At 41.4% G+C, this 19,373-nt stretch overlaps 1 protein-coding gene across 1 annotated transcript in view; it reads left to right on the forward strand.

The window, feature by feature from the left end:
* Positions 1 to 217: 217 nt before the first annotated feature.
* Positions 218 to 19,373, forward strand: part of LOC132777009 (probable E3 ubiquitin-protein ligase HERC6) — a 33,527-nt gene continuing 14,371 nt past the window's right edge. The window contains exons 1-14 of the mRNA XM_060779251.2: positions 218 to 583; positions 5,400 to 5,556; positions 5,814 to 5,890; positions 7,601 to 7,828; positions 9,731 to 9,825; positions 10,984 to 11,114; positions 11,203 to 11,348; positions 11,840 to 11,913; positions 12,960 to 13,087; positions 14,321 to 14,380; positions 14,505 to 14,601; positions 16,998 to 17,187; positions 18,207 to 18,358; positions 18,437 to 18,553. Coding sequence (XP_060635234.2) covers positions 331 to 583; positions 5,400 to 5,556; positions 5,814 to 5,890; positions 7,601 to 7,828; positions 9,731 to 9,825; positions 10,984 to 11,114; positions 11,203 to 11,348; positions 11,840 to 11,913; positions 12,960 to 13,087; positions 14,321 to 14,380; positions 14,505 to 14,601; positions 16,998 to 17,187; positions 18,207 to 18,358; positions 18,437 to 18,553 — 1,905 coding nt within the window. The 5' untranslated portion in view covers positions 218 to 330. The remainder of the gene's footprint in view (positions 584 to 5,399; positions 5,557 to 5,813; positions 5,891 to 7,600; positions 7,829 to 9,730; positions 9,826 to 10,983; positions 11,115 to 11,202; positions 11,349 to 11,839; positions 11,914 to 12,959; positions 13,088 to 14,320; positions 14,381 to 14,504; positions 14,602 to 16,997; positions 17,188 to 18,206; positions 18,359 to 18,436; positions 18,554 to 19,373) is intronic.

The raw sequence follows: 19,373 nt of genomic DNA on the forward strand, positions 1-19,373 counted from the left end.
TGTAATGTATTTTAAAAAACACAAAGTTTAGAAACTTGGTGCTTATATTAAATGTCCTTGTAGCTGGCCACTTGGAGTGCCTCTGGTGTTGCTCTATTGTGCATGTGGCATGACTCGAGGCTCTGTTATGATTCTATGAAATTGGCAGTTTCTGGTGTGGGCAGGGCTGCTGGGATGGGCGGTGCTCCCTCTGGGCTTGTATATGAAAGCCCGAAGTGGGAGGCCAGAGGGGTGCTTCCTTGGGAGGGAGGAGGAAAGGTCCTGCAAAGGAGGGGCAACGCGGATTAAACCCTGGGCCAAAAGGGAGAGGCGCAATTGCGGGGCGAGAGGATGCTGTACTGCTGGGGCCAGGGCTCTGCTGGGCAGCTAGGACTGGGGAAAGAAGAAGGGGTCTCAGAGCCGGTGCCTTTCCGCCCAGGACCCCGAGCTCCCGTGGACCAAGCGGTGGTGCTGGTGGCTTGCGGGGAGCGGCACACGCTGCTGTTGCGCGATGATGGCGGGGTAGCCTCTTGCGGAGACAACAGCCGGGGACAGCTGGGCAGGAGGCTCCCTTCGGGACAGGAGAAGCGCTCCCACGTCCCAGGTAAGTGGCCCAGAATCGGGGAGAGGCTTTGGGTCCAGGGAAGGGGCTCCAGTCCCTTTCCTCTCCCTCAAACCTCCAGATGCCAAGCATTCTGAGTGTCCCAAAAATGTATATACATGTTAAACTCCATGCGATTGATTAACGGAGCCAATCCCTGGGAAAGCATTACTTCCAGGCAAAGGGCTCAAGGCATTCTCTCCCTCTGCATGTACAGAGTGCCTCCAAAATATCTATGCACCCTATAAACACGCATACTAGCCGTGGGAATTATCTGAAGGCTAAGGAAATGCACTTCCATTGAGTCCTAGAGTTGGAAGAAACCTCATGGGTCATCTAGTCCAACCCCATTCTACCAAGAAGCAGGAAAATTGCTTTCAAAGCATCCACAACAGATGGCCACGCGGCCTCTTGTTTCAAAGCCTCCAAAGAAGGAGCCTCCACCACACTCCGAAGCAGAGAGTTCCACTGCTGAACAGCTCTCACAGTCAGGAAGTTCTTCTTCATGTTCTGGTGGGATCTCCTTTCTTTCCTGTAGTTTGATGCCATTGTACCACCTGAAGCTACGTCTCCACACTAGAGAATGAATCCACTTAAAATCCGGTTTCTGCCTCCTGCAGAATTCTGGGGTTTGTAGTTTAGTGAGGCTGTTAAAGGCTCCTTCCTAAACTACAAACCCCAGAATTCTGCAGGAGGCAGCAACCAGACTCTAAGTGGATTTTTTCTCTAGTGTGGTGAGGCTATAGTAGTGTCATCATACTAGAGAGAGAAAATCCACTTAAATCAGCAGAAAACAGGCTTGCTCCCTCCTGTGACTTCCCCTCACATCTTGATACATGACCCTCATCATGTCTTCTCTCACCCTTCTCTTCAGCAACTAAACATGCCCAGCTCTTTAAGCCACTCCTCATAGGGCTTAATCTCCATACCCTTGATCATTTGAGTCGCCCTTATCTGGACACATTCCAGCTTGTCAACATCTCCCTTCAATTGCGGTGCCCAAAATTGGATGCAGTATTCCAGGTGTGGTCTGGCCAAGGCAGAATAGAGGGATAGCATGATTTCCCTGGATCTAGACACTAGACCAGTGGTTCTCAACCTGTGGGCCTCCAGATGTTTTAGCCTTCAACTCCCAGAAATCCTAACAGCTGGTAAACTGGCTGGAATTTCTGGGAGTTGTAGGCCAAAACATCTAGGGACCCACAGGTTGAGAATCACTGCACTAGACTCTTCTATTTATGCATGCCAAAATCTCATTGGATTTTTTTGCTGCCGCATGACATTGTTGGCTCATGTTGAAATTGTTGTCCACGGGGGATCCAAGATCTTTTTCACATGTACTGCTGTGGAGCCAAATAAATTCTGTATCTTTGAATTTCCTTTTCTCTGCCTGAGTGGAGTATCTTGCATTTGTCCCTGTTGAACTTCATTTTGTTAGTTTTGGCCCAGTATAATAGTGAGTTAATCAGAATTACAAGTGCCACCTGAAACGACAATTTTCTGACAGATGTTCATCCCTGACTTAGCAGACCTCTCTGGCAAAGTTCCTCCTGGCATTTCAATACACTTCTCCACTTTGGGAAGGTTTTGATATTTTTCCAAAATGTAAAAAGTGGTAAGAATTAGAAACTGTTACAAGCTGTATACAGTGTGTATCTCTAAGGGCACTAGAAGATTCACCCCACAAGAAAACATATAGGCTGCATTGCCATCCTTAGATCTTGGAGTAGTTCCTTTGGGAGAACTGCAGTTCCCAGAATCCCAACTCCCTCCGCCATGGCCTTTCCTCTCAAAACTGGGAGCTGAAATAGCTTAAATCAAACATGGGCAAATTTTGGCCCTCCAGATGTTTTGGACTTCAACTCCCACCATTCCCAACAGCCTCAGGCTGAGGGGCAAAAGGAAAGGGCCTGAGGCTGTTGGGAATGGTGGGAGTTGAAGTCCAAAACATCTGGAGGGCCAAAATTTGCCCATGCCTGGCCTAAACAATGAAAATAAATTGTATGAGGCATATGTTTAAATGGATTGCAGCCACCTCCCCAATGCAGAGGCATGAAATGTAACTTGTGTGTGAAAGAGAAGCAGATGGAATAGAAATACAAAAAAGCACAGCATCATGCTGCAAGTCTCCACTGTTTCTAAAAGGAAGATTGTCATCCAGCCTTTTTCTGCCTGCATGAACTCTAGAAAGACTTTTCTGAGTTTCGTTTCCTGCTTACAGTTGATCAGTCCGGATTCCCTGTTCTCAGAGATGAGTCACTCCTGAAACAGTTTCAGTTTCCTTTCCTTCCCTTCTCAGGCTGTGTTTGTGCTGATAGATGAACCCTCCTCCTCCCTTTCTTCATATGGATCCTTTTCTTCTGTTCTTGGAACCTATTCAGACTTTGGAGGGAGTCCAGGACTGAACCTGGACTGAATCAGCAAAGGCAACTGGCTCTTCAAGACTGTCCAGCTTCTGCTAACATCTTCGGACAGGAGGGCACTGTGCCCAGCAGAAGTGTGGGCACATACGTGCCTTCAAGTCACCTGCCCAATTAGGGCCACCCCAAGAATTTAATAGAGTCTTCATAGGCAAGGAACAGAGGTGGTTTTGCTAGTTCGTCCTCTGAAATACAGCACACAGGACCTGGTATCCATTGGCAATCTCCCATCTGACTACTAACCAGTACTGAACCTGCTTAGCTTCTAAAATCATACCAGATCCAGGTGTTTTAAAATACTTAGGGCAGTGGTTCTCAACCTTCTTAACACCATGACCCATTAATACAGTTCTTCATGTCGTGGTGACCCCCAACCAGAGGCGGCCCTAGGTAATTTTCAATGGTAAGCAAACAGTATTTTGCCCCCCCCCCAACAAATCAATGATATATATTTTCTATTTGTCGTGGGAGTTCTGTGTGCCATATTTGGTTCAATTCCATCATTGGTGGAGTTCAGAATGCTCTTTGATTGTAGGTGAACTATACATCCCAGTAACTACAACTCACATATGTCAAGGTCTATTTTCCCTCAAGAGCGCCTCTGGTCAGGCATGTAGCCGGGGGGGGGGGGGGCTTGGGGGGCTTCAGCCCCCCCCCCCCTCGAAATTCTCATGGTGGTCCGTGAGAAGGCCTTACTGGTACATTATTTAAACTGTTATGTTTATTCATATCATGATCTGATCACCATGCTCAATATATCCCATACACATGGGGGTATTGGGGTAATGATGCAAAAGGTTTGCCAGGGTAGACCCTCTTTCACTCAGACTCAGCCCCCCCCCCCCGCCCCCCCAAAACAAAATCCTGGCTACGGACCTGCCTCTGGTCAAAATCAACTATACTGCAAATGCTTACTTTGCGTAATGGGTTGAGCTCTCCTGCCCCCAACCATAAAATTATTTTTGTTGCTACTTCATAATTGTAATTTTGCTACTGTTACGAATCATAATGTAAATATCTGATATGCAGGATGTATTTTCATTCACTGGACCAAATTTGGAACAAATACCTGATAAGCCCAAGTTTGAATACTGGTAGGGTTGGGGGGGGGGGGGTTATCATTTGGGACTTGTAGTTGCTGGGATGTATAGTTCACTTACAATCAAAGAGCATTCTAAACACCAACGATGTTTGGCACGCAGAACTCCCATGACCAACAGAAAACACTGGAAGGGTTTGTTGGGCATTGAGCTTGTGTTTTGGAGTTGTAATTCACCTACATCCAGAGAGCACTATGGACTCAAATAATGATGGATATGGACCAAACGTGACACAAGTACACAATATGCCCAAATTTGAACACTGGTGGAGTTTGGGAAAAATACACCCTGACATTTGGGAGTTGTAGTTGCTGGGATGTATAGTTCACTTACAATCAAAGAGCACTCTGAACTCAACCAATGATGGAATTGGACCACACTTGGCACATAGAACTCCTATGACCAACAGAAAGTGCTGATTCAGAAAATTGCATTGGATAGACCACATCAGCTCTAGTTTCTGATACAGAGCATATGCCATCTAGTAGTCACCATCTGCTCTCCCACAGAAAACCATATTTAATAATCTAGAGCTGATGTGATAGTAGTAATCTTTTGTAGGTAGTCAGCAACTCCCCTCCCAACATCCCTGTTGCCTCAGCACGATAAGAGGGTTTCGCGAGACCAGTCTCTTTTGTTGCTGCGTGGTTTCAAGGCAATGGTGTAGCAATGGTAAGGCCATGGACCATATTCTCATTCTTGTGAACCACTGGTGGTCCACGTACCACAGGTTAGGAACCACTGATTTAAACCAAGATGTTTTAAGGGAGAGTATATGTTTTTGGGCAACTGAAATAACACAATTGAAACTCATCTATCTATCTATCTATCTATCTATCTGCATTGGCATATCTTTGTCCCTAACAGTTCAAAGAGATATCTAGGCTTTCAGTTTAACAACTGAGAAACCTAATTACCTTGCATGAATACTAGTGGATATTTTACCACTAAGGAGAAGGTTGACTCCAGCAGGTTTTTAATTTTTCTCAGGAAGATTCCTGGTTTTCCCAAATGGTAATGTATGCCATTTCCAAAAAGGTTATGATCTCGACTTTCCTGTGACAAGTGGTTTTCCTGTGACAAGTGGTTTTCCGAAAGGTTATGGAAATTCACATAACCATTCATTCAGTGGATTTCCACCTCCAGAAGCATAGAGTGTAAAAACATCTTTTCAAGGAGCAACCAAATTCTGATTATTTTTGCACTGCAGTACCGTTGTTGTATAACTTATGCAAGTCTTTCTATGATCGTGGTTTATGAATTAATATCTTGTATCTTTCTTTACTTCCTTCTTATAAGAGCTAATCCAAGCATTTGAAACACAAAAAATTGTCCATGTAAGCTGTGGAAAGGAGCACTCATTGGCCGTTTGCAACAAAGGAAGGGTCTATTCATGGGGAGCTGGCACTTTTGGACAGCTGGGCACTGCTGAATTGGGAGACCGTTTACTTCCAAAGTAAGTGGCTAATAAATGAAATCTTGTATGAAATATTATTTTGATATTTAATATAAGATGCTGTGCTAAAAACACCTGTGTATTAATGACAGGTCTTGATCAAATGTTAAGTCCAAAACTTGGGATATATACAGATTTCATATTTTGGCAAAGTTGTTTTTGTAAAATATCAATAATTATTTATTTTGAGGACTAGTGGGTTTTTTCTCCTCCATTAAAAAATCCTAACAGTTTTCTTCTTTCATATATTTTTACAGGGCAATAAATGCTTTGTCCAAATACAAGGTAATCCAGGTTGCTTGCGGACATGACCACTCAATAGCACTGACAAATGGTAAGAATTGATTTTGGTATATTTGTTTTGTTTTTGCTAATAGTATTTGCATCACTATAGAAGATATTGTATGTTCCACTTTTAAAGATTTCTTTGCTGTCATTGCCATACTTAATTTTGTTGCTGCACAAAGTAGTTGGAAGATAATGAACAGTGCAAACTAGAGTTGTGCGTGGATTCTGTTTACTTTGGTACCTTCGGTATCTCCGGAAGCTCATAACAGTAATGGCCCTCCTGATAAATAAAAAACCAAAAACTGCTTGACACGAAAACTCCTCCTCCTCCTCTCGGCTCCTCCTCCTCTATTGAGCATCAGAGTTGAATCTTTTTGGTTTTCCTTTATTTTCCTGATTCTTTTTATTTAGTGGGACTGACTGGGAGTTGGGGACATCAGGGATGGTGGGTGGGATGTGTGTGCATTTGGGGTCTTTCATCCTTTGAACTTCTTTTTCTCCTTCCCTTCCTTCAGAAAATACTTCTAAAAGATAAAAATTATTAACGGTAATAGTAATTCCAGCAAACAAAAAGAGAAGCCTACCTCTCCTCTAGCCTAGAAAGTAGAAACAGCTTTAAGGAAGCAAAACCCCAAACAGAAAGGTGATTTCAGTCTTGCAGGTAAGAGAGGGGATTTTTAAGGTAGTCGAGGGAGGATAGCTCAAAGCTTCACTGAGCTCCAGGTCATCACTCTTCCTTCCTGGACCTCCTTAAAATGTCTAAGTTGGAAAGCTGTGTGGCATGTTGCTGGTGCTGGCCTTGGGAGAGAAAAGTGCGTGTCTGCCTCTCCTCTAGGGTAGAACAGCTTTAAGAAGCATTAAACCCATCTCCTCCTCTACAAATGGAAGGGAAAGGATCCAGAGAGTGGTAACTGGTGCATTTTTAATCCAGGTCTTAATGGGGAACCTGTAGGAAGTCCCCCCCCCCCCCCCCCGCATAATGGGCTGGATAGGGTGCTTTTTTAACCCTGTTGCTGACACCCAGGCTCCCTTGAAGGGAAAAGAGGAAAGGATCCTAGGGAAAAGGGGAGCCTTGTAAGTTACCCTTTGCTGCCAATGGGCCAAAAAGAATTGATTTTTTTCGGATGCGGAACGAAAAAGCCCATTTGTCAGCATGCCCATTTTCAGGAGACACTGGAAAACTGATATGGGGGGCTTCCAGTATCCGGCAAGCAGAAACAAATAGCGATTCACCCTAAATGCACAAACCTAGTACAAACTACTTTCTTTACAGTGGACTACATTTCCCATTAGGTTGAGAGAGCAGGCTAGTGGTGGTATTGTCTGAATGATAAGATAGTATTCTGATGCATCTGGTGAGCATTAAGTTGAGGAATGCTGACTTAAGAACTTGTCTTTATGGCTCTTTCAACAGAGGTCAGATGGGAGTCTTTCAGGCATGCTGCAGCTCTGCATTTCTGCAGGGCCCGGGGGTGGACTCGATGTCTGTTATGGTGCTACCTAGATTAAATATACTATACATGTATTGTCAAAGGCTTTCATGGCTGGAATCACTGAGTTGTAGGTTTTTCGGGCTGTATGGCCATGTTCTAGAGGCATTCTCTCCTGACATTTCGCCTGCATCTATGGCAAGCATCCTCAGAGGTTGTGAGGTCTATACTATGTATGGTTTATGAAGATATACTATATATAGTTTATGAAGATGTTGTACAAATATGATTAAATTCATTTGAAACATTTTTCTTTTTAAATATAGATGGCAGAGTTTTTTCATGGGGTCAGAACATCCATGGGCAGTTGGGGCTTGGCAGAGACATCTCCTCTCAGGCTTTTCCGCAGCAAGTCTCTGCTCTGGATGGCATCCCATTAGCCCAGGTGGCAGCGGGTGGAGCGCATAGCTTTGCCCTGTCCCTTTCTGGTGTTGTGTATGGATGGGGAAGGAACAACGCACATCAGCTGGGACTGAGCCAAGCTAAGCCCAAAGGTAAGCCTTCACATTCTAGAAGCCCAGTTGAGGTCCTTTTCCCCCTCACATTTGACCTAAAAGCCTTGGCTTTGGAATAGTCAAACAATACCATGAGCAATTGACTGTTCTTTCAAGAAACTGCTTTTCTTCGTGTACTGTTCCACATGTCTCCTTTGTTATTAAATGGCTATAGAGGGGACCCTTGGTATCTGCTTGGACTTTGCTCCAGGATTCATTATGGATGTTAATTCAGGGGATGCTTAAGTTGCATTATATAAAATGGTGTCTTTTATATAAAAAGGCAAAATCAAGTTTTTGGAATTTAAAAAATATATAGGAACCACAGTGGCACAATGGGTTAAAACCTTGTGCTGCTGAACTTCTGACCTGAAGGTTGGCTGAATTGCTGATAGTTCAAATTTGTGAGATGGGGTGAGCTCCCTCTTGTCAGCTCCAGTTCCTGCCAACCTAGCAGTTTGAAAACATGCAAATGTGAGTAGATAAATAGGTACCACTTTCACGGGAAAAAGCAAAGAGATGCTCCAAGCAATCTTGCCGGCCATATAACCAGGAGGTGACAACGCAGGCACCTCTTCAGAGCCAGAGATGAGCACCACCTCCAGAAGCTGGAAATGAAAGGGGAAGCCTCTGCCTCTGTTTGTGTGTCTCATTGTATGTGATTGCAAAGGCACTGAATATTTGTCTGTATAAATGCTGTAATCCACTTTGAGTCCCCTATGGGAGAAAGGCGGAATATAAATAAAGTGTATTATTATTATTATTATTATTATTATTATTATATCATTTTAAGTTGTGCGTGGTTGAATCTGTGAAATATGAGAATTTGGAGGGCCAGCTACATCTGGATTTATTTTTAAAAAAATGGGTTTATTTTTACTGGCAGTTTCATGCAAGGTCTCTTCCAACTCTATGATTCTATGATTCCACAAGGAGACTCAAAATGGCTTACATTGAAAGCATTTCACTACAATTTAAAATATACAAACATTAAAACAAAATTAAGCATCAATTATATTACAAAAGAAACAGTTAAAACCCATAAAATGTATTCAAAACCAAATACCACAGCACCCCAACTTGGTCTTAAAAACCATTTTCTTTCAAAGCCTGCCTAAATTTTAAAACAAGTTTTTAATGTTTTTATTTACTGCATATGTAAAAGTCTAGAAATTTTAGTCAAAAAAATCAACCCATAAACCTGTGTCAGCTTATCCACAGGACAGCGTACATTGTGTACTTTAATTCTTATTTTAAAAAGAAGGAATAATCCCCTTCTCTGAGCAAAGTGGAAAAAGGCAGGAGTGTAGTCTGTCTTAGTAGAACGTAACAGGTACACTGATACCTTCTAGTACAAACTTGTGCCCTCCAGGTGTTTGGACTTCAACTCCCACAAGTCCTAACAGCTGATACGGATTGTGGGAGTTGAAGTCCAAAACATCCGGAAGGCCCAAGTTTGCCCATGCCTGCTCTAGCTGCTCATCACACCTTTGAGGGAAGTGCCAAAGAGATATTAGCATTTTTCCTCCAGGTATTAAAAAAGATGTCACCAAAGAAAGTACAGAGAGTTAACATTACTTTTAGGTTGTCCTATGACAGACCAAGCTCTCACTTTTTTTTTTTTTTTTTTGGCCATTCAACTCAGACAAGGGAATTGTTCCTTTTATTTAAAAAAGACACATCCTCTTCTCTGAATAGAGTGGCAAATGGCCTTTTTGATAGCCTGGGTGGAAAATGACAGAGATGGCACTTCTTCCTGACTGTATCGTGATGGTCAACTTATCCATAGGTCATATGAAAATTCATAATGCTGGCCCTAAACCTTGCCCTTGACTTTGACATGAGATTGGCTTATACATAACTATATATGGTATTATTCTAATGTGTTTTTTTTCCCCACAGAACAAATCTTCAAACCATACTCAATAGCTGCTTTGAGGAGCCTTGATGTTGCTTTTGTGAGCTGTGGGGCTGAACACACTGCTGTGCTCACCCAGGTACTAGCTAAATCACAATTCTTAAACTGCGTCCCAACCCCAAATGGGGTCCTCTTAGCTCAATGTTGGGGTCATGAAAAAAATGGCAACAGTAAAAGTTGTCTGAACCTCACATAGCGACTGTTTTAGACATTTACATAAATCTGTTAGTAAGAACATGCAGTGTTTACAGTGGACTCTGCAGAAAATGCTTCAGCTGTACTTTGTGAAAAGGAAAAGTGGTCTATTTACCAAGCCTTACAAATGCTGATTTCTTATATTTGTTTGTATGCATATTTTATGCATTTTTGGCTCTTATACATATTTGATATATCTATATGCTGCACTGGACCATGATCTTACCCTCCATATTACATACAGGATATTGCCCAAAGTGACTAAAAAAAATGTGTGACTCTGTAAAACCAGCAATACTCACTGAAACAGTCAAATGTTATGTTTTGAGATAGTAGCAACAAAACCACTTAGTGAGCTTCATCCAAAGATTGAGACTATTTGTGTAGGTCAGTGGTTCCCAGCCTTTTTTTTTTACCAGGGAGCACTTGAACAGGGACCATTTTGACCAAGGACCACTCTCCAACATTAGTTAGTAGCAAAAGGGTTACCAATCAGTTTTTGGTCAACTTTGGGTTCGGTTCAGTTATCTGGAGTGCTGATTCAGAAAATTGCATTGGATAGACCACATCAGCTTTAGTTTCTGATGCAGAACATGTGTCAACCAGTAGTCGCCATTTGCTCGTCCACATAAAACCATATTTAATAATCTAGAGCTGATGTGGTAGAAGCAATCTTTCGTGGGTAGTCAACCTCTCTCCTCCCAAGATCACATTATAAGAGGGTTTCACATGACCAGTCATTCTCATTGCTGCATGGTGTTGAGGCAACGGTGTAGTAATGATGAGGCCATGGACCATATTTTCATTCTTGCAGGCCACTGCTGGTCCAGGGACCACAGGTTGGAACCACTGTTGTAGGTGGATCTTGGCATGTCTGCACACGAACATAATTCTGTTTGTTGCTTGATGAACACCATGGTGATATTGTAAGGAAAAACAAAGGTTGAATTAAAATACATTTTAAAACTGCAAAAATTGAGTAGAATTTGTCAACACTACCCATGACAGTAACACAAATTTGGTTTTCAAAAACCCTGAATAGAATGGCAGTGTGTTCACATTTGGAGATGACAGCGCTGGACAACTGGGACGCAGTAGTTCTTCAAGTCCAAAGTTTGGTCCTCAGAAAGTTGAGTGGATTGATGGTCCAGTATCACTTTTGGCATGTGGAAGGTATGTACCAGAGCCATTAAAGGTTCATGGATTGAGTAAAGGCTTCAGCTAACCAAGTTACAATATCCCTTTCTCCTTCTTACAACAGTTATCACACTCTTGTGTGCATCTCTACTTCTGGTCACCTTTTATCTTTTGGCCGTGGACCTTTGCAGCGAAATGGAAGTGGAACAACGCAGAGCAAGCTGGATGAGGGAGGATGTCTGAACATTAGTGCTCTTGTTTCTCCAAATGGTACCTGTTTTAAAAGGGCCAGGAAGAAATGTTTGAGTATTTGGGTCATGCCTCAAGGTTTCAGTAACCACACCGAAAGTGCAATAAGACTTTCCTGGCCATGGTTGTACAGGTTGATTAACCCTATCTGAAATGCCTGAGACCAGATAGGTCCCATAATTTATTTTTATTTTTATTTTTGGATTATGGAATCCTTAGATATACAGAATGATATATATTGGAGATGGGACCTAAGTCTGTACATGAAACTCATTTGTGTTTCATATACATTTTATACAGATGGCCTGAAGGTGGGTTTATACACAACATTTTAAATAATTTTGTGAATGAAACAAAATGAAAGGGTAGAATGCAAAAGAGGGGGAAAACAATACATGGGATGTTTTATTGGACATCTCAAAACTATCCCTTTATGGTTGCACAGATAATTCCAGGAAAGAAGTTAATGCGGACTCATAACTTAGGAATGACCTGCTTTCCTATCATTACAGAATTGCAGGGCATCCAAGTGAAACAGATTTTTGCTGGAACATATGTCAACTTTGCCACAGTGTTTCGCACACAGGTAGGCTGTTTGTTTATATTGCCTTCAAAACATGTTTATGTAGCACATGGTATTTGTTATAGTGACGGCCTGCTGCAGTATAATTATTACAGTTTAAGAGCTGAACTGACACAACAGGAGAGGTGGAAAAATGTGCTTTTGGAGGACAAAAAATTGCCAAAATCCATCCCACCTAGAACAGACACTTTAAATTAATGGAAACTTGTGTAGGTTTTTTTTTTTTTAATTCAGTAGATATACTGTAGTTGGGCTACCAGTTGGATTTAGGCTTTGGACTGCAATTTCATGGGGTTGTGCTAATTGGGGATTTGAGGCTTTTTAGTATAAAAGGCAACTTTCCCAAGCTGTTCTGTAGTGTATTGTCGAAGGCTTTCATGGCCAGAATCACTGGGTTGTTGTAGGTTTTTTCAGGCTATATGGTAATGCAGGCGAAACGTCAGCAGAAAATGCCTCTAGAACATGACCATATAGCCCGAAAAAACCTACAACAACCCTGTTCTGTAGTGATTTGTCCACATCTGATATCTCTCTCTTCGCTTCTCCACTGAGTGATATGGAGACAATGATTCCACATTGCAAGATGGCTACGGTTGTTGCTCAGATCATATATTTTGCGTCTAAATTTGTATCCATCCATGCTAATACATTCATAAGATAGAATCATAGAAACTAGCAGTTGAAAAGACAATTGAAATGGAATCGTAGTGCTATTCACTGCACAGTATAATCTCTTGGAGATCTTAGGAGCAGCTATTCACTTTTTAAATCCTTTGCAGAACCCCCTATTGAACTATGTAAGAAAATAGCATTTTTTTCAAATTACAGAAATGAATTTGAAGTCATATTCATTAGGATGGGGCAGTTTGTTCAGCCTGCAGATGGTCCTGGGGCAGAATATTGGTACCCATATTATTTACAATTGCCGGTCCATCTCACACTATAAATTAAGGATCTGTGAGTTTAATCTGATGATATCTCGAGGTATGGATGATTCCTGTTAAAAACGATAAGGTGAAAGCTCTTCATGTGGCTTTTTCTTTTCAAAGGTTTCTTCATATGGGAATGAAACCCTCTCTATGGAACCCTTGCCACAGATTAGCCGGCTGGAGGAAATGCAGATGGACATGTGGTTGTCAGCAACTGCAGAAAGTGAAAAGCGGCAGAATGCAAAAAGGCTGGTGTTCATACTCTTTGTCTTCACAGAGTTTAAGAAACAGGCATGATAGCGAACTTTGGCTTTTCAAATATTTTAGTGCCAAATTCTAGCAACCCCAGTAGCAAGTAATGAAGGATTGTGGGAGCTCCAGTCCAAAATTCCTAACCAAAGTTCCTAGCAGACTTATAAAACCATAATTATTTTGTGTTGTCGAAGGCTTTCATGGCTCGAATCACTGGGTTGCTGCAAGTTTTCAGGGCTGTACGGCCATGTTCCAAAAGCATTATCTCTTGACGTTTTGCCTACATCTACAGCAGGAATCCACAGAGGTTGTTAGTAGTTTACAATCTCTGAGGATGCCTGCCATAGATGTGTGCAAAACATCAGGAGAGAATACTTCTGGAACATGGTCATACAGCCCAGCAAACTCACAGCAACCCATAATTACTTTTTTTCTGTATGATCTCATGTATTAAAAGTAAAAACTATGCTGCTCTCTCTAAAGCTTTGAGGGTATTTTTTTTGTTACCCAATATAATTTGTGAGCCACAAACCTTTAAAAAAACAACGTTAAACTGAATTCAGCTAGCCATCTATTTCCACATGTCAACAAGTTCAACCAGCCACAGCTTAAATATATTTGGAAGAAATCCCCAAAGGAAACCTTTATTGTGCCATTTTGTATAAGGACTCCATTTCACCACCTCATTGTATATTATGTTATTTTAATACCCAAGGACATGTTTATCCATAGGGGGTCCTGGAATCAAAGCCCAACAGATAATTTAACAACTAGCTGGTTTTATCCTGGTGTGCTGCTAATCTTAGAAACTAGCTGTGTTGTATAAGGTGGACAAATATTTACCAGTCCTGCTCCAGTGTAGATAAACATTTTTTTTTTTGCAACTAAGTGAAATTACATTGGCAGTTCTAAAATAATTAGTATCCCAGTCTGGATACACAAGGATTTTCAAGTAAACATTTGGATATGCTATTAAGCATACTTCCATAGTATTATGACTTCCAGGCATGTCAGACTTCAACTTCCATGATCCCCCTGTCAGTTGTGCCACGTTCTAGAAGTCTGTGGAATTACTCCCATTTTAGTTCCACCAAGTATTATAGGTTTAATGAAAAATAACAAAAATACAATTTGCACAGAAAAAAAGAGGAGAATAAAATCTCCCAGGTCCATATCACAAGCATGATGGTGTGTTCTGATGGATATTCTTTTTCTTTTCTTTAAAATAGGGAAATAGAAACAATATTTTCATCTTCTTCTTGTTTAACTGCAAGCTTTTTAAAGCAAGGGTAAGTAGTGTGCTTTTTATGATACAGAAAAAGGGACGGGATGAGATGTCTACAACATCTTAGACAGATTTAAAGCATTTCCTTTCATAAAACTTCAGGAAGGTAATTCTTTTTCCCCTTCTAGATCTCCTTTTAAAAGTGGCTGTTGTGTAGCAATCGATCTGGAAAAAGCAAGAAAAGTATTTGAGAAACTTGCAACTAGAGACTGGATAGCTGGAAGAGTAAGAATGATTTCTCTTTGCTCTTAACAACTTTATTCATTTCTGTTTGGTGGCTGGTGTGTAGAAGATATGAGAAGTCATAAATACTTATGGATAACTAGTTCCATGGCTATCTCCCCCCCCCCCCCCCCCAATAATAAAGGATTAATTACGTTATATGCTCAGCATTCCAAATTTGCTGGAGTTAAGAGTGCAGAACTCTTTGAAAATGAAGAATTGCAAATAATAACATTGCTTTATTTCAACCTCAGAGATCTCTTCTTTAGGATCTCAATCATGACTATCATCAACTTTCACTGGATGTTGACCACAGAATTGCATTACATGACCTAGAACTTCCTAGAGGGTGTTCTCTCTATGAATCTGTAGGTCCTCCATCATGACTTTATGATCAGCTTTCAGTGGAAGTTGGCCACTGGAGGATCTAGAGCAGTGGTTCCCAGCCTTTTTTTTGACCAGGGACCACTTGACCAGGGACCAATTTGACCAGGTACCACGCTCCAACATTAGCACTAAAAAGTGCTAATGCCAACCAGTGGTCACCATCTACTTGCCCACAGAAAACCATATTTAAGAAGTTTCAGCACTATAAGAGGGTTTTGCAAGACCAGTCGCTCTCGTTGCAGCTGTGTAGTAATGGTGAGGCCGCAGACTATATTTTAGTTCTTGCAGACTACTGCAAGAACCACTGATGTAGAGATCCCTGGAGAGAGCGTTTTCATCAAATCCACAAAAAATCTGCAAATGTGGAGGGCCAACTGTAACACAATTGTGGCTTAACAAGTGATTGCTGCAGTCCTAGCTATAACTTTGTTGATACTCTTTTAGGTGCAGGTTTGAGGTTGTACCATAAGGAAGAGGGAAATATCATATGGCCTTGTAATGCTGCCTTATTCTTGGTCATAGAACTGTGTTCTATAACACCTGTTTCACAAGCCCAAAATAACTAAACATTGTAGGAAGAAAAGTACTTTTTAAATTGTCAAAGGCTTTCATAACTGGAATCACTAGAGTGTTGTGTGGTTTCTGGTCTGTATAGCTGTGTTCTAGCAGCATGTTTTATCTGCATCTGTGACTGGCATCTTCAGAAAATGCAGGTGAAATGTCAGGAGAAAATGCGGCTAGATCACAGCCATAGAGACCAGAAACTACACAACATCCCTGTATATTTTAACAAATTATTATTTTTTGGTCATAATGATTTGCCAAGATAGTTACAGGATTGACTTCTAGAGAAGAGAAATCTTCTGATGTGGTTCTGTTCCTTTTTGTGATTTGGCTCCAGACTTTGAAAAAGTTTAAGTATGGACTGCCGCTCTTGAACATTATGTGGCCAGCATAATTTCTAAGTCTTGGAATTTTATTTATGTCAGAAGTATTTATAATATTTTGCTTTTCCCATTCCATAGGACTCAAGGTGGCTGACATTTCATTTAATGAAGTAGACATAAAAAAAATGGAGCCAAAATGTTTCACAGCCGAGAACAATGCTTCCCATACTCTAGTTCTCCACATGCTTTGGACTCCTGGAAGCCTCAGCTGCCTTGGCCACTGAACAGGAAATATGGGAGCTAATATAGAAAATCCTGGAAGACTACAGTTTGGGAAACACTGGTCTAGAACCAATGCATAAAATGAAACAGAATGATAGTCATGCCGGGTGGGAAATTCTGGGAATGACAATCTAAAAATGCTTTCCCAAGCATTCCAGGTTTCCCCTGACCAGGCCCGTAGCCAGGGTTTCGATGGGGGGGGGGAGGGGCTGAGGTTTTTTTTGGGGGGGGGGGCTGAGTCTGAGTGAAAGAGGGTCTACCCTAGCAAATCTTTTGTATCATTACCCCAATACCCCCATGCATATGGGATATATTGAGTATGGTGATCAGATCATGATATGAATAACATATCAGTTTAAATAATGCACCATGAGAATTTCGGGGGGGGGGGGGGGGCTGAAGCCCTTCAAGCCCCTCCCCCCCCCCCCCCCCCGGCTACATGCCTGCACCTGACATTAAGTCTAATCGTGTCTCATCTCAGTTTCTAAGCTGAAGTGCTGGAATTGTCCATAGACATCTCCAAGGTCATGTGGCCAGCATGATTGCATGGAGTGCCATTCCTCTCTCGCCAAGGCGATATCTATTGATCTACTCACATTTGCATGTTTTCAAACTGCTAGGCTGGCAGAAGCTGGGCCTAACAGCAGGAGCTCACCCTGCTCCCCAGATTCAAACTGCCAGCCTTTCGGTCAGCAAGTTCAGCTGGCCAATGGTTTAACCCACTGTGCCACAAGGTGGCCATTCCAAGCTTAGGTCGAATATTTTTTTAAAAGTATATGTGTTTGTGTTGTGTTGTGTTCTGTGCTCATCTAAATGTATTGTTTTTTTTTAAATTGGCTATAGATCTCTTTCTGCCTGTTGAACTACCTGATTCCAGCCCTTCCGCTGAATTCTCCTCACCAAGAAGCCCTTTCGATCTTCCTGCTGCTGCCTGAGTGTTCTGCAGCCCTTGAAGCCCAGAAAATGCAGTCTTTGGCCCTTCCTTTTGCAAAAGCAGTTCTAGGCTTAAGCAAGCGCTCTTCCGAAATTTTAGGTAAGTGTGGAAAGAAGGAGAAAGCAGACAACGTATTCCAATTTCTTTGCCTTTACTCGTGTTAATTAAGATAATGTAGTCCTAGGCTTCCAAAGAGTTTTTGGATCAGGCTAAGGCAGTGTTTCTCAACCTTCTGAATGCCGTGGCCCCTTAATACAGTGCCTCAGGTTGTGGTGACCCCCAATCATAAAATTATTTTTGTTGCTACTTCATAACTGTAATTTTGCTACTGTTATGCATCATAATGTAAATATCTGATATACAGGATGAGTTTTCATTCACTGGACCAAATATGGCACAAAGACCCAATATGCCCCAATTTGAATATTGGTAGTGTTGGGGGGGATTGATTTTGTCATTTGGGAGTTGTAGTTGCTGGGATTTATTTTTCACCTACACTCAAAGAGCATTTTGAACTCCACCAACGATCAAATCGAATGAATCCTGCCACATAGAACTCTCAAGACCTAGAGAAAATACTGGAAAGGTTTGGTAGGCATTGACCTTGAGTTCTGAAGTTGTAGTTTACCTACCTCCAGAGAGCACTATGGACTCAAACAATGAAGAATCAGGGCCAAACTTGGCATAAATACTCAATATACCCAAGTGTGGACACTGGTGGGGTTTGGGGAAAATAGACCTTGACAGTTGGGAGTTGTAGTTGCTGGGAATTATAATTCACCTACAATCAAAAAGCATTCTGAACCCCGCCAATGATAGAATTGGGCCAAAATTCCCACACAGAACCCTCATAGCCAACAGAAAATACTGTTTTTTTATGGTCACTGGCAATCCCTCTGACACCCCCTCGCGACCCCTCCCCCAGGGGTCCCAACCCCCAAGTTGAGAAGCACTGGGCTAAGGCTTTGGATCAGGATAGCAAAAAAGGCACTAAGAAAAACTAACATGTCTCCTAAGTTCTTGTTCCACATGTCTAGAAATATCAACAGTAATGTCTTTCTATATATTGTTTTTTCAAGAAGGGAAAAAATAAATATTTTTATTGTTTTTTCCCCCAGAAAACTATTGGTCTTTGCTGCCAACCTCATGTTTTGACCAAATAGTTCAGATGCTTAACAAAGCTGTGAAATCTCAGCTGTCCTATTACCATTTCTTCCCGCAATGCCAAGAAGTTATTCCACTTCTCAAAGTACTTAAAAAATTGTACAAGGTAAGCATGTGGGGATCTTGTCCATGGTAAACGAAAGCCATCACTGTTTATAAACACGAATATTTGTTGCTCTTCAAGGTAAACAAGAAGGCAGACTACAAGCTTCAGATAAGAAACTTCTACATCAATGAAATCAATCAAATAATTAATACCTTTGGAGACTTAGCAAGGTGGCATGTACAGAAGATACACCCAGTAAGTATTACTGCTTTGTTTATTCTCCAGGCTTAGAATTAAATGAGAGTAGCAAAGTTTATGTAGTTTCTATAAAATCAATAACATTCAGAAACACACTGTTGGTTTTGGAGAACACATTGCTTTGGTCAGTTAAAAAAGCTTTTGGGAGCAATACTTGAAAAGATATCTGTGACATGCCTCTAGAACATGGCTCTATAGCCCGAAAAAACCCACAAGAACCTAGATATCTGTGACAGTTTGGAGAGTAGATGAAAGCAAGACTGGATAAGAATTAGGCAACTTGTGGCCTTGCAGATCTTGCTGGACTGCAACTTATACCATCCTTCACCACTGGCAAGATTGACTAGGAATGGATTGATGGGATATGGATGATGGCATATGGCACATTTTTGCATTAGAATAGAGATTTATGAGCAAAGAAATGTGAGAGGACTCCGATAAAGCATTCCTTTCTTCATTGCATACAAATATTCACAACTAATTTTATGTTAATTTCTTAACGAATATGCATAACATAGTTGTCTTCAATGATCTTTGTCATAATCAATCAACAGAGCTTTTTGTGTAAATACACAAGGTTATACATTCCTGTTCATATTGCTGTACTTTAGAAAAAAATACCACTTTAGAAACTTTTTTCAGGAGCTTCTTTTCTCCATTCTACAAAATGCTAAGAATTAAAGGTTGATTGATTCCTTATATAGGGAAGTAGGGTTTTTTAATTCACAAATTTTATGTAACAATTACAACAACTATCATGGTATTGTCGAAGGCTTTCATGGTTGGAATCACTGGGTTGTTGAAGGTTTTTTTGGGC

The sequence above is a fragment of the Anolis sagrei genome, chromosome 5, assembly GCF_037176765.1.
Source record: "Anolis sagrei isolate rAnoSag1 chromosome 5, rAnoSag1.mat, whole genome shotgun sequence".
Taxonomy (NCBI): Eukaryota; Metazoa; Chordata; class Lepidosauria; order Squamata; family Dactyloidae; genus Anolis; species Anolis sagrei.